This window comes from Anolis carolinensis, chromosome 1 (genome assembly GCF_035594765.1).
Source record: "Anolis carolinensis isolate JA03-04 chromosome 1, rAnoCar3.1.pri, whole genome shotgun sequence".
Taxonomy (NCBI): Eukaryota; Metazoa; Chordata; class Lepidosauria; order Squamata; family Dactyloidae; genus Anolis; species Anolis carolinensis.
The window spans coordinates 306,988,284-307,001,421 of NC_085841.1; the positions used below are offsets into that span (position 1 = coordinate 306,988,284).

General features: G+C 40.0%; 1 protein-coding gene across 1 annotated transcript in view; it reads right to left on the bottom strand.

The window, feature by feature from the left end:
- dcaf5 (DDB1 and CUL4 associated factor 5) overlaps nucleotides 1-13,138 on the bottom strand; it is a 71,419-nt gene that overhangs the window by 9,015 nt on the left and 49,266 nt on the right. Inside the window, exon 7 of the mRNA XM_062968059.1 lies at nucleotides 1,579-1,645. Coding sequence (XP_062824129.1) covers nucleotides 1,579-1,645 — 67 coding nt within the window. The remainder of the gene's footprint in view (nucleotides 1-1,578; nucleotides 1,646-13,138) is intronic.

Below are 13,138 nucleotides of genomic sequence, written 5' to 3' on the forward strand. Positions count from 1 at the left end.
ATATGTATTATATACAGTTGAAAGCCACACTTCAATAGTACTATTAAACATAGTCTCCATTCAAAATTAGTCACTCTTCATAACGATTAATGAGTTTGGAAAGTTATTACCCTCAGCACTTTCCCGCCGTCACCCTGAAGAGTGTGGGACCCGTGCTATTGCAACGCGGAAGCTCAGCCAGCTGAAGAATGAATGCAAAAGGAAGGGAGGAAGAAGCAAGAACCCCACTATCGCTTCTTTTGCAAGATCTCAAGAGAGAATTAAAACATTCCAGCTTCCCTTCCCCTTCTTGCCAGCTCAAGGAAAAGGCATGGGCTTTCCTCGCCTCCCGAGAAGCAGCCAGGATCAGCCAGGGCTTCTTGGCTCCTTCTCCTCGGGAGGCAACGCCGCTTTCCTCCAGGCTGCTTCTCGGGAGGCGAGGAAAGCCTGTGCCTTTTCCTTGAGCTGGCAGGAAGGGGAAGGGAAGCCGGAATGTTTTGTTTCTCTCTTGAGATCTTGCAAAAGAAGCGATAGCGGGGTTCTTGCTTGCTCCTCCCTTCCTTTTGCATTCATTCTTCAGCTGGCTAAGCTTCCGCGTTGTAATAGCGTGGGTTCCACACTCTTCAGGGTGACGGCGGGAAAGTGCTGAGGGTAATAACTTTCCAAACTCATTAATCGTTATGAAGAGTGACTAATTTTGAATGGGGACTATGTTTAAAAGTACTATTGAAGTGTGGCTTTCAACTGTATATAATAAATATTTTATCCTATACTTTGTTAATTTTTAATTCCAAACCGTAATATACTTTGTGGATAGCCCTCGTATATATGGATGATTTTTATTTGTTTTTGTTATGTTTATACATTTTTAATATATCTACTTTAAATGGTTTTATGTTTTTAGCTATTTATTATATTTAACTCTATGTGGTACCTCAATCTTGAGGAAAGGCAAGTAAAAAAAATGTTGTTTTTAGGGATGTCCTTCTTAGGTAGGCTATGTCATTCCATTAGCATGTGAAATGTTTTCTGTGCCAACTGTTTAGAAATTGACTGTCTGATTTATGATTTGTTGTTCTGCTGGCTTTTATCTTTCATATTTTAATTGATTCATTTTAAAAGCGTTTATGTTTAGGCATTGTTTTGAATTCTATTTTAATGTTAGTTGTTTTTAATTGTACTTGTTTTAACTTTTGTAAGCTGCTTTGGGTCTCAAATTTGAGCAAATGGCAGGATATAAATGAAATAAAATAATAATAAACAAGAGATCCATTTTTTTGCACCAAAGGCTAAAATCATACAATATAACATTTAATGAATGATTAAAAATATACTAAATTTAGCAATTCTGTGAAAGCTATAATTACTTCTGTTTTCTATGCCGCAAAGAAAACAGCTGTTGGGAGTGTGTTTGTGGTGTGATTTTGATGATGAAAATGGTGGTTATATTCCAGGTTAAAAAAAATATTATACTTCCATTCCCAAACATAGTTAGGAAGAATGTATCTCCCATGTTAGATGCTATTATTCTAATTGATCATTTTTCCTAACAACAACAACAACAACAACAACTTTGGCAGATTCCACATAGACACTCACCTGCTTCGGGATCTGGAGGAATTCTCCACATATATAAATTGAAATCATCAGAACCAGAGAGGATGTACTGTTAGAAATTGAAATAATAGAAAGTTACAACAAATTCATTATTAGGCAGTTCATAATACCTATATCTATCCATACATACAAGTTTATAACCACATGATTGTATGATAAGATACTACACTTCCTTTAACTCTTTATTAAAAGTAGAGTGACAGGTTATACTCTAAAAATGAAAAGAAGTAAGGATGATTATTTTCCCATGGGCTACATCCAGCTTTAGCATTTAATGTGCAATCCATCTAGTGGAAGTAAACTTCCCTTGCCCTTCCTTTCATGTCTGCCCTTTCAACCTGCATGGCCAAGGCATTTTTAGAATCTCTTTTAAGAGAACTCTGTACATGGCACGCGTTATATTTAAAAGGTCTACACAATAACAAATGACAATGTCTTATACTGAATTAGATTACTAGTCTAGCTTGAGGGTGAACACTGAGCACAGTACAGCCACAGCATAGCTTTGGAGAAATGCTGTCTGTGGAATCCTTTTTGGCACATATTAGTGATGTCCAAAAAAGGATATTGTTCTGGAAATTTGCTTAAGGGATAGTTGTGAATATAGCCTGCACATTTTAAAAATAACTACAAAGCATCTTGAATAAATAAGCACTGCCAGTCAAATGCAGTAGACATTAGTGGTGAAATCACTGGGTTTTATACTTTCACAGATATAAGAAATTTAACATGTTCAATAGATAGATATAGTTTGTAGCATGAAACGCTAAAAGTGTATTCAAGACCAGGAGTAAGCAAAAAGATGAATTTGTATCTTTTTAAGCTGATGTGGATGTTGAAGTACCATAATATAATATAATTTAATGTCATGTAGAAATTGAGAGAACATTTTGGGGCCAAAATTATGGATTTTGATTTGACCTGTGGATTTGAATTGAGGGTCATTCCTTGGAGAGAGAAATGCACTGGCGCTGCCTTGGGGATAGCCAGCCCTGGCTACCACCACTATACTGCCATCTTGGTATTCAAAAATGCCAGAAGCAGCACCATGAAGGAGAGAATAAAGAGGGGTCAGTGGCTCTCTTTAGGTTCTACTGGGATGAATTAAGCTCTTGCTTTTCATAGAGAAGGGAATAACTCTTTTAAAAAATAAGAATTAAGGTACAGTACTTACTTACATTGACCTGTGGGTAAGTCAATCCAGGCTTTTAGAGTTGATTTTTTACTAGAATTCTAGATATTATTATTTATATAATAATAATAATTATTATTATTGACACAACGACATTGTATGACACAGCAAACAAGATAGAAATGCTGGATTTCGTATCACAAAATCACAAGTTGAACACTTCTCACGTGTTTAGGACTGTGTTATGTATTTTCGGATGATGCGTGCAGATCCCAGTAGGGTGGCCTTTTGCAGTTGGCAGATTGTAATTTTGTCGATGTCTATTGTTTCCAAATGCCGGCTGAGATCTTTTGGCATGGCACCCAATGTGCGATCACCACCGGGACCACCTGTACTGGTTTTTGCCAGAGTCTTTGAAGTTCGATCTTGAGGTCCTGATAGCGACTGAGTTTTTCCTGTTGTTTTTCATCAATGCGACTGTCACCTGGTATGGCGACATCAATGATCCAAACCTTTTTCTTTTCCACAACTGTGAGGTCTGGTGTCTTGTGTTCCAGAACTTTGTCAGTCTGGATTCGGAAGTTCCACAGTATCTTTGCGTGTTCATTTTCCATTACCTTTGCAGGTTTGTGATCCCACCAGTTCTTTACTGCTGGGAGGTGGTACTTGAGGCATAAGTTCCAATGAATCATTTGGGCCACATAGTTGTGCCTCTGTTTATAGTCTGTCTGTGCAATTTTCTTACAGCAGCTGAGTCAATGGTTTCATCAGCTTCCTTACACAGTCTGCATTTTGGGTCATCAGCTGGTAATAATGAAAAGCAGAGGGGACGAGTCTCCCTGGAAAATTCCTCTACTGATGTTGACAAGTCCATAGGTTTCATTTCCAACAAACAGTTCAGTTTTCCAATGCTCCATAATGATTTCAATAAAGATGCCAATGTTTTTACCAATCCCGATGGCATCCAGGTACTTGATGATCCAGCTGTGTGGGAATGAGTCAAAGGCCTTTTTGTAGTCAATCCACATCATGTGAAGATTAGCTTTTCGGCTTTTACCAGTCTCCAGAATCATCTTGTCAATTAATAACTGGTCCTTTGTTGCCTTTCTGTTCATCTGGCAAGATGTTTTTTTTCTTCAAGATAGTCTTGAATTCTGTCAGCTATGATGTCAGTCAGTAGTTTAAATATAGTGGGTAGATACGTTATTGGCCTGTAGTTTCCCGGTGCTGCTCCTTTTGCTGGATCCTTTTGTATCAAATATGTTCTTATTATATATTATATTATTGTTGTTTTGTTGTTGTTGTTGTTATTATTATTATTATTATTATTATTATTATTATTATTATTATTATTATTATTATTATATTTATACCCCATTTATCTCCCTTGAAGGGGACTCAAAGCGGCTTAACATAAAAGCATCAGCATAACAATTTAAAAATATACAAATATACAAACATTAAAACAGGATAAAATATAATCAATATTTTAAAAATTCCCAGTTAAAAACCAGTAAAACACATTCAATGTTAAAAAACACAGCACCCCCTTGATTGATTTGAATCTTTAAGAGCCTGGCACCAGAAGGAGAGCAGGGAGGGGGCCATCCTGGCTTCCCTCACCAGGGAGTTCCAGAGTTGAGAGGCAGCCACTGAGAAGGCCCACTCTCTTGTTCTCACCAACCGAGCTTAAGATAGAGGTGGGACCAAGAGAAGGGCCTCTCCTGAAGATCTTAAGGCATAGGCAGGTTCACACATGAGATGCAATCAGTCAAATACCCTGGATTTGAACTGTCTAGGGCTTTAAAGGTAATAACCAATACTTTGAATTGTGTCCGGAAACAGACTGGCAGCTAATGGAGCTGGTGCAAGAGGGGGTAGAAAGTAACTTACACTCAGTAACTTATATTTTTCTTTGCATAGTCTAATACAGTAGAGTCTCGTTTATCCAAGCCTCGCTTATCCAAGTTTCTGGATTATCCAAGCCATTTTTGTAGTCAATGTTTTCAATATATCATGATATTTTGGTGCTAAATTCGTAAATACAGTAATTACAACATAACATTACTGCGTATTGAACTACTTTTCCTGTCAAATTTGTTGTATAACATGATGTTTTGGTGGTTTATTTGTAAAATCATAACCTAATTTGATGTTTAATAGGCTTTTCCTTAATCCCTCCTTATTATCCAAGGTATTTGCTTATCCAAGCTTCTGCCGGCCCGTTTAGCTTGGATAAATGAGACTCTATTGTATGTGCAATCATATGTGAAATAGATATATAATCTATGACCGATATATTCTGAATTGCATATTTGCACTGACAAATATAGGTTCTGGTCAACCATTCTTTTTGGCAATATTTACAGGGAAGCAGTTTTAGAGGTTTAAAGAAGCATGAAAACCTGTTTCATCTGTGGACAATCTCCTTCTGCTATTTCCATCTCCCATTAGTATCTCCTAACATTAAATTGGAGTGTTCAAACATAAGATTAACCGTTTTTAGAAACGTAGTAAGTACTCTATGAGCAAAAGATGTTAAGTCATCAGCCTCCATCTGCTTAGCTGAGACCAAGGGAAGGAGGGAGGAGAAAGAAGCCTCCCAGATGACAAGCTGCTGATTCAGAAGTTTGCCTTAGAAGGAAGAAAATTCCCAGGCGTGGTTCACAGCTGCTGCATAAAGCATCAATCCCGGAACTCTAAACATGCCTCAGATGTTTAGAATGAGCCATGCCTGTGATGTCTCCTGACATGTTCTTCTTTGCCTTTTCCTTCCCTTTCTTCCCCTGCCCGCAAAAGAACATACTTAGGCAAGCTGGAATTTGATCGCCAGTGGTTTCTGTGGTCTTATAAGCAGCGAGTTTTGTACACTCTGGAATCCAGCCACCTTCAGGAATCCATTCTTCTGAACTGCTGTCTGCTGGAAATATTTCAGCTCTTTACACTTTTTATACTTCCCTCTATTTTGCTGAATGCGAAGTATTACAGAGGAAAATGAAAACCAACTGGATTTTTGATCCACATTTTCCTGCTTCTTTGGGACAGGCAAAGACCACTCAAAATTGCCACAAGCTCTTTAAAAAATTGTTTCTGGTAAGAATGAAGTGAGACAAAAAGGGCATATCTTCAGGGATATCATACAAATAGAAAGGACAGTTTTCTAAGCTTTTTCCATTCATATTTTAACAACTGAGAAATCAACACTGATAAATATGTCACAAATCTGTCCACAGCAATGTATTTATAATTACATTTATTTAATGTTAGTGGATTTTTAGTTTCTGTAAAAGCAGACCAATTCTGCAAAGTTCTTCCCCAAATGAAGGAATGGATACCACCTTAAGGTTGTAATCCTACAAATATCTATCAAGTAGCAAATATCATTTAATACATTGGGTTGCTGTGAGTTTTCAGGGCTGTATGGCCATGTTCCAGAAGCCATCTCTTCTGATGTTTCGCCCACATCTATGGAAGGCATCCTCAGAGGTTGTGAGGTCTGTTGGAAACTAGGCAAGTGACGTTTATATATCTGTGGAATGTCCAGGGTGGGAGAAAGAACTCTGTTTGAGACAAGTATGATTGTTGCAAATGGCCACCTTGATTAGCACTGAATCACCTTGCAGCTTCAAAGCTGATGTCGAGCGCACAAGCCCCTGCACTCACATTGCTTTGACACACAGCTAATTACTGCCAGGAGTTCCACAGGCTCATAAGAACCCTGAATTTCCACTCCAGATAAGCTTCAGCCACACAGAAACATTGTATCCCCTCTTCAAAGCAGCTACAGTAGCTGAAAACTGCAGGCAGCCACTCTCAATCAAGGCTCCATTGCCTTTACTACATTTTAACCAAGAGTAATAAATTGTATCCACTTTCTGCTTTCACTCCCCCCCCCTTCAAAAGAGCTCCTTTGGCAGGTTCCTTTCGCAACCCAAAACTAACAATAAACTCCTTTCTGAGCCGCGCAGATCTCCGCCGGCTTGACCGAGGCTGTCCAGGACCGCCTCAGGAATGAGGGAACACGATTTTTCCAACCGCGGATATGGAAACCCACTGGGCCCCTGTATCCACGCTTTCAAGGATTCACTCCGGACCAATTCCATTTCACTCCGGAACACTTTTTAAACTAAACTGCTATCTCACGGCCCCGGTTCTCCTCCTGACCGATGAATTGGATCTCCCTTTATGAATGAATTGCCTTTTATGAATGGGCATGGGCAACACGATTTGAAATGTCCTTTTTGCGCCTTCCTATGAACTCCCCAGGTATCAGGGACCTCTTTCCCCCTCCTACATCCCTTTGTATCCCTTGCGCCGTCTCCCAGTTCTAGGGGAACCCCAAAAAGCCTTTTGCCTGCTGGGCTGCTGGGGAACTTCTGGGATCCCTTGCTTTGTCTCCCATAGGAAACACAGGGGAGATTGAAGCCCCCTGAAAGCCCCATGGATGAAACCTGCGTTTGTCTCCCAACACAATGGGGATGCTGGATCTCCTTTTCTCCCCCATTGTGAGTCCCACATGTGTCTCCTATCAATTTTATATTTTTATTATTTTTCTTTATGATATCTTGCCCCTTATAAAATGAAACACAGTGACCCTGATGTGAACTTTGGCCCGCATTCCATCCTGACCTGGGTGCCACTAGCCTGCCTCAGGCCATATCCTGACTCAATGAACTTATCATGATCATCATGTGGAAATAACACAATGGACTCTTTCTTAAGCCTCGGAGGGCAAAGCCAGACCATTTCAGAATGGAACAACCTTTGGACATTCTAATCAGTTCACATGAACAGCAAATCTTCTCCACGGGGAGGCAAGGTATGCCACAGCTGTCAAGACAACGCCATTTCCCTTTCCCAGACTCTGAATCATATAATCCTATCAAAAATGCCGACGCTGCTGCCTTTCAGATAATGGAACTGACATCTAGGTGTCAGACCCCTATTCAAGGGACTTGTTATTTCAATCATTGCTTCAATAGGACAGGTCTGGCTGGCAGGGCCCTGGGGCTCTCGCCGGACCGCTTGACAATGGAACCAGTATAGGGTCACTCATTAATTCTTTAATCAACATATGATTGCCTTTGTTTTTCTTCTGCCGCGCCTCCATCTCCCTCATTGGCCAGCTGGGGAGAGACGTCACAGGGGGAGCTCGCGCTCCCATTGGCTGAGGTGCTCCTCCCGGGCTCTGACATCAGGGATTCCCCTGACCAATCAGTGCGAAGCCGGTTGAGTGGGCAGGAGTGGGAAATTCAAAATGTAAAAAATATAAAATGTGGATTTTCTTGAAATGGTATGCCGTTTCTTCTTGCAACTTTTTGCAATCGTCATCCTGCTCCAGCTGGACCAGAATAAATTTGGTGGCCTTTGATTCGAACTTGGTAAGCCTTTTATTGGGGAATAGGGAAATCTTCATCTGCTTCTCGCAAGCTCGCCAGGTGTTGCACAACCCTCCTTCTGGGGTCTTGTGCTGATCTCCATTTCTAGTTAGACCCTCCCCCCCCCCCCAATCTTTGATCTCCATATCAAAGCCTGGCTGCTTCCTGCCTGGGGGAATCCTTTGTTGGGAAGTGTTAGCTGGCCCTATTGTTTCCTGTCTAGAACATGGCCATGCAGCCCAGAAAACTCACAGCAACCGGGTGATATTGAACACAGAGCCATTGATTTTCTATAACAGGAAGTTTTCTATAACATTTCTGTCTCCAAGGGACCAACAGCCAATCTAGACGTTAGTTTAGAACATTACATTCCAGCCTGAAGAGTTTAAACTGCACCTTTGTGTCACCTAACAGGCTAGCTGCAGTATCATGTAACTGTTCCTGCCTCTAACTCCGTTGTTCCTTTGACCCAAGAAATTTCCTCCATTCACCAAAACAATTTTGTGCATCAAAACCCCAAATGAATATGAATGGAAAACCTCCTCGTTTGAAAGGATGACACACAAATGTCTGTCAATGTGAAATTTCCGTACCTCAGATCTAAATCCAGAAACCAAATGAACAGGGTCTTACCAAAAGGCACCAATGCTGTTCATAACCATGCATACAATTTAAACTGGGTTGTGTAGTCCTCAAATGTAGATGCTTGGGATTTTTTTCCTTGTACCTGACCATCAGCCAACAAAAACTACAGTATATATTGGTATTTGTTTAGAATGCCTAGGATCACCACCTGCATGAACTTCCCAGTCTGAGGTATAGTTCAGGGGGTTGGACTGGATGGCCCGTGAGGTCTCTTCCAACTCTATGATTCTATGATTCTAAGGGCCTCATAAGACAGCAAGTAGGAAGACATCCTGCCAGCTAAAATTCAGTGAGCAGAGCAGAATAGGCAACTTGCACAAAATAAAATAAATAGTACTTATTGAATGTCACATCACAACAGAGAAAATCAAGAAAGTGTTTTCTAACAGACATAAGTGCTCTCAAAATTTTATAATGAATTGTTTTTAAATTGGCAAAAAACCCCAATAAATCTGTCACAAAATGCTAAAGGAAATGACAATGCAGATTAGCGTATTGACTACATATTTAAACCTAGAAAAAGGTTAGTTTAGAGATTTAAAAAATGAAATACGGGCTACCAACATCTGGATGTGTCCTATGAATTAAAATTAAAACAGACCCTCTAACAATCATAATCTCAATATACATTCCATTATGCCACATGCAGCAGGAAAAAAATCTCATTAAAACATGGAAAAGGTGCTCATCAAGTGCAAATATGAAAGTTCATTCATATGCTCCTTAACTCTTACAGTATAAATCTATTATATAACTAGCTGTGCTCGGCCACGCGTTGCTGTGGCGAAGTATGGTGGTATGGGAAATAAAGTATTGAGGAATTGGTGGTAGTTAAGGTAAAGGGTAAATGTTTTCCCCTGACATTAAGTCCAGTCATGTCTGACTCTGGGGGTTGGTGCTCATCTCCATTTCTAAGCCGAAGAGCCGGCGTTGTCCGTAGACTCCTCCAAGGTCATGTGGGATGACTGCATGGAGCGGCGTTACCTTCCCACCGGAGCAATACCTATTGATGCACTCACATTTGCATGTTTTTGAACTTCTGGGTTGGCAGAAGCTGGGGCTAACAGTGGGGGCTCTGTCCGCTCCTCCAATTCAAACCTGCGGCCTTTCGGTCCAGAAGTTCAGCAGCTCAGCGCTTTAACATGCTGCGCCATCAGGGGATATTATTTGTAAAGGTTGTGAATATACAATATTTCTGATTGTTTTTTTTTTGTCTCTTGGAGGCAAGTATGAATGCTGCAATTAGGAAAAATGATTAGGATGTAATGGCCTTGCAGATTTAAAGCCTGGCTGTTTCCTCTGAGTGAATTTTTTGTTGGGAGGTGTTAGCTGGCCCTGATTGTTTCCTGTCTGGAATTCCCTTGTTTTCAGAGTGGTGTTGTTTGCGATATTTTATGTGCTTCTACTGTCTGTGACCCTGAGAAAACAGAAGATTTGCCAGACTTTGATGATGGGAGCACTTTGTTGGGAGGTGTTAGCTGGCCCTGATTGTTTCCTGTGTGGAATTCCCCTGTTTTCAGAGTGTTGTTCTTTATTTAGTGTTCTGATTTTAGAGATTGTATTGTTCTGTTTTATTATACCACATTAATTTTTATATATTCTGATTTTAGTGTTTTTGAATACTTGGAGCCAGACTGTATTCATTTTCACGATTGACCGCAACACAATAATAATAATAATAATAATAATAATAATGATAGTAATAATAATGACTTTGGTAATACACAGTGCTTCACTGCCTTCTCAGCTTCCTTTCTGGAAGAATCCTTTCTTGGGAGGTGTTAGCTGGCCCTGATTGTTTCCTTTGTGGAATTTCCAATTTCCCTGCTTTATTTACTTTCTTTATTTCTTTATTTACTGTCCTGGTTTTAGAGATTATATTGTTCTGCATTATTCTATCCCAGAAATTATTTCATATCAAAGTAGAATCTCACTTATCCAACATTCGCTTATACAATGTTCTGGATTATCCAACGCAGTCTGCCTTTTCATAATCAATGTTTTTGTGGTCAGTGTTTTAAATTCATTGTGATATTTTAGTGGTAAATTTGTAAATACAGTACAGTAGAGTCTCACTTATCCAACATAAACGGGCCGGCAGAATGTTGGATAAGCAAATATGTTGGATAATAAGGAGGCATTGAGGAAAAGCTTATTAAATATCAAATTAGGTTATGATTTTACAAATGAAACACCAAAACATCATGTTATACAACAAATTTGGCAGAAAAAGTAGTTCAATACACAGTAATGCTATGTAGTCATTACTGTATTTATGAATTTAGCACCAAAATATCACGATATATTGAAAACATTGACTATAAAAATGTGTTGGATAATCCAGAACGTTGGATAAGTGAGTGTTGGATAAGTGAGACTCTACTGTAATTACTACATAGCATTACTGCACGTGGAACTACCTTTTCTGTCAAATTTGTTGTATAATATGATGTTTTGGTGCTTAATTTGTATAACGATTACCTAATTTGATGTTTAATCGGCTTTTCCTGAATCCCTTCTTATTATCCAACATATTCACTTATCCTGCCGGCCTGTTTATGTTGGATAAGTGAGAGTCTACTGTATATTGATAATCTTAAATTATCTGCTTAGAACTGGATTATATGAGGCCCCTTCTTCACAGCTGTATAAAATGCACACTGAAGTGGATTATATGGCAGTGTGGAGTCAAGATAATCCAGTGCAAAGCAGATAATATAAGATTATAAATGGGTTATATAGCTGTGTGGAAGGGCCTTGAGTCTACACTGCCATATAATCCAGTGCAAATTAGATAATCTGTGGAAGAAGCCTAAGTGAGGCCTAAATCTGCCTGTCTCCTAACTGAACCCTGGCTGTCCTTTGGCTGAATTGGTTGCTAGGCGACCAAGTGGGCAGAGATTAGCCCTCTAAACTGGCAGCAATTGGATAAAAACAATTATTGCTCTCCCTCTAATTAGGACTTTATTTTTCTTTTCTTTTTGTTGTATCAACCCTGAGGCGTGGGTGATGGGTTGTGTTGTCAAATTTCGAGGTTGGGGGGCCTGTACTTTTGTTGTTTTGTGGATCGCCGTGATGCCATCACTCTTTTATATATATAGATCTACTCAGAACTAAGTAAATTCCATTGAGTTTAATACATTAATCTCAGGTAAATGATCAGCTATTTAATGAGCAGCTAAAGTTTAGTTTATATACACTGTAGTTTTCTGTTCTTATTTTACGTGTTACGGACCTATCTTATTAATTTAGTATTTATTTACTTCATTTATATCCTGCTCTTCTCACCCCTCAGGGGACTCAGAGCAGTGTACATCATATATTTACGCAAACATTCAATGCCTCAGTTATACAAACTTCAAAACATAACATAAAATCATTAAGGAATATACATTAAAAATTAAAAATGGTAACATATTAAGCATAATAAATCCAATACACCAATATCACATTGCACCAATCTTTAGTTTTAGTTCAGCTGCTTCATATATTTCATCGACTTTCGGTCAAGTAGCAGCTTCACATACATAATTCCCCCCCCTCCCCCCCCCCCCCCCGTCAAACTCTTGAGGTCACTAAGTGAAGATGGCACAGTCACTTTGAAAGATGGAAGCCTCTTAAATAAAGTCCAAGTCCCCAGTTCAGATGGAATTATAGAATCATAGAATAATAGAGTTGGAAGAGACCTCATGGGCCATCTAGTCCAACCCCCTGCCAAGAAGCAGGAAATCGCATTCAAAGCACCCCTGACAGATGGCCATCCAGCCTCTGCTTAAAAGCCTCCAAGGAAGGAGCCTCCACCACATTCCGGGGCAGAGAGTTCCACTGCCGAACAGCCCTCACAGTGAGGAAGTTCTTCCTGATGTTCAGGTGGAATCTCCTTTCCTGTAGTTTGAAGCCATTGTTTGGCGTCCTAGTCTGCAGGGCAGCAGGAAACAAGCTTGCTCCCTCCTCCCTATGACTTCCCCTCACATAATTGTACATGGATATCATGCCTCCTCTTAGCCTTCTCTTCTGAAGGCTAAACATGTCCAGTTCTTTAAGCTGCTCCTCATAGGGCTTGTTCTCCAGACCTTTGATCATTTTAGTTGCCCTCCTCTGGATGCTTTCTAGCTTGTCAACATCTCCCTTCAACTGCGGTGCCCAGAATTGGACGCAGTATTCCAGGTGTGGCCTGACCAAGGCAGAGTAGAGGGGGAGCATGACTTCCCTGGATCTAGACGCTATTCCCCTATTGATGCAGGCCAAAATCCCGTTGGCTTTCTTAGCAGCTCCATCACATTGCTGGCTCATGTTTAACTTGTTGTCCACAAGGACTCCAAGATCTTTTTCACATGTACTGCTGTCTAGCCAGGCGTCCCCATTCTGTATCTTTGCATTCCATTTT